General features: G+C 53.6%; 1 protein-coding gene across 1 annotated transcript in view; it reads right to left on the reverse strand.

Annotated features, from left to right (window-relative positions):
* The window catches only part of ncapd2 (non-SMC condensin I complex, subunit D2), a gene marked incomplete at both ends in the record, with an annotated part of 15,209 nt that overhangs the window by 8,152 nt on the left and 6,380 nt on the right, over nt 1–677 (reverse strand). Inside the window, one exon of the mRNA XM_048593674.1 lies at nt 480–564. Within this exon, the coding sequence (XP_048449631.1) occupies nt 480–564 (85 nt within the window). The remainder of the gene's footprint in view (nt 1–479; nt 565–677) is intronic.

Raw genomic sequence — 677 nt, forward strand, 5'->3', positions numbered from 1 at the left:
GGGGGGGGGGGGTGCTGGCGACGGTTAGATTTTCTCTCGTTGGGAGACAGTAACCCCCAGGATGTTGACAGTGTTGCCACTTGTCGGCCTGAGTCTGGATATTTTCAGGAACACAGACGGTTTCGGTATCGGAGAAGCATCGAATGGTGCCAAACGTGGTACAACCATTGGTGAACATCCCCAGTCTGATTGAGGGGATGGGGGGAGGTCATTTCTGTCTCTCCCTGCCCCGTCTCTCTTTCTCTCTGTCTCTCCTCACACCCAGCCCCTCGATACTGTTCTAACATTGCGTAGTAGTCAATTGTGAGTTGCTCAAAACCGAGGAACCTTCTGGCTCCCAGGGATGAGACAGTTTCTCCATGTTAGAAAGAAAAGCTCGACTGGACCCCCCCCCCCAACCCCCAGCTGGTCAGAACATCGTTCTGAAATCTCACCCGGAAACACGAGCTGAAGTTGGACTGATCGTGACGGAGGCTTACCAGCTGTTCCAGACATTTAATGGTTTCCATACTGGCATCGAAAATGAGAGCAGTGAGCTGCTGTACCAGGACCTGGGGCTTCCGGCTGGGAAAAGACAGGGAGGGGGAGAGAAAGAGAGAGACGGGGTGAACATGGTGGGGGGTGACACAGAGATGGAGAGAGAGACAGAGAAAGAAAGAGAGTGGGGGTGAACATGG

Source organism: Rhincodon typus, unplaced genomic scaffold (assembly GCF_021869965.1).
Source record: "Rhincodon typus isolate 14 unplaced genomic scaffold, sRhiTyp1.1 hic_rhity00003480, whole genome shotgun sequence".
NCBI lineage: Eukaryota > Metazoa > Chordata > Chondrichthyes > Orectolobiformes > Rhincodontidae > Rhincodon > Rhincodon typus.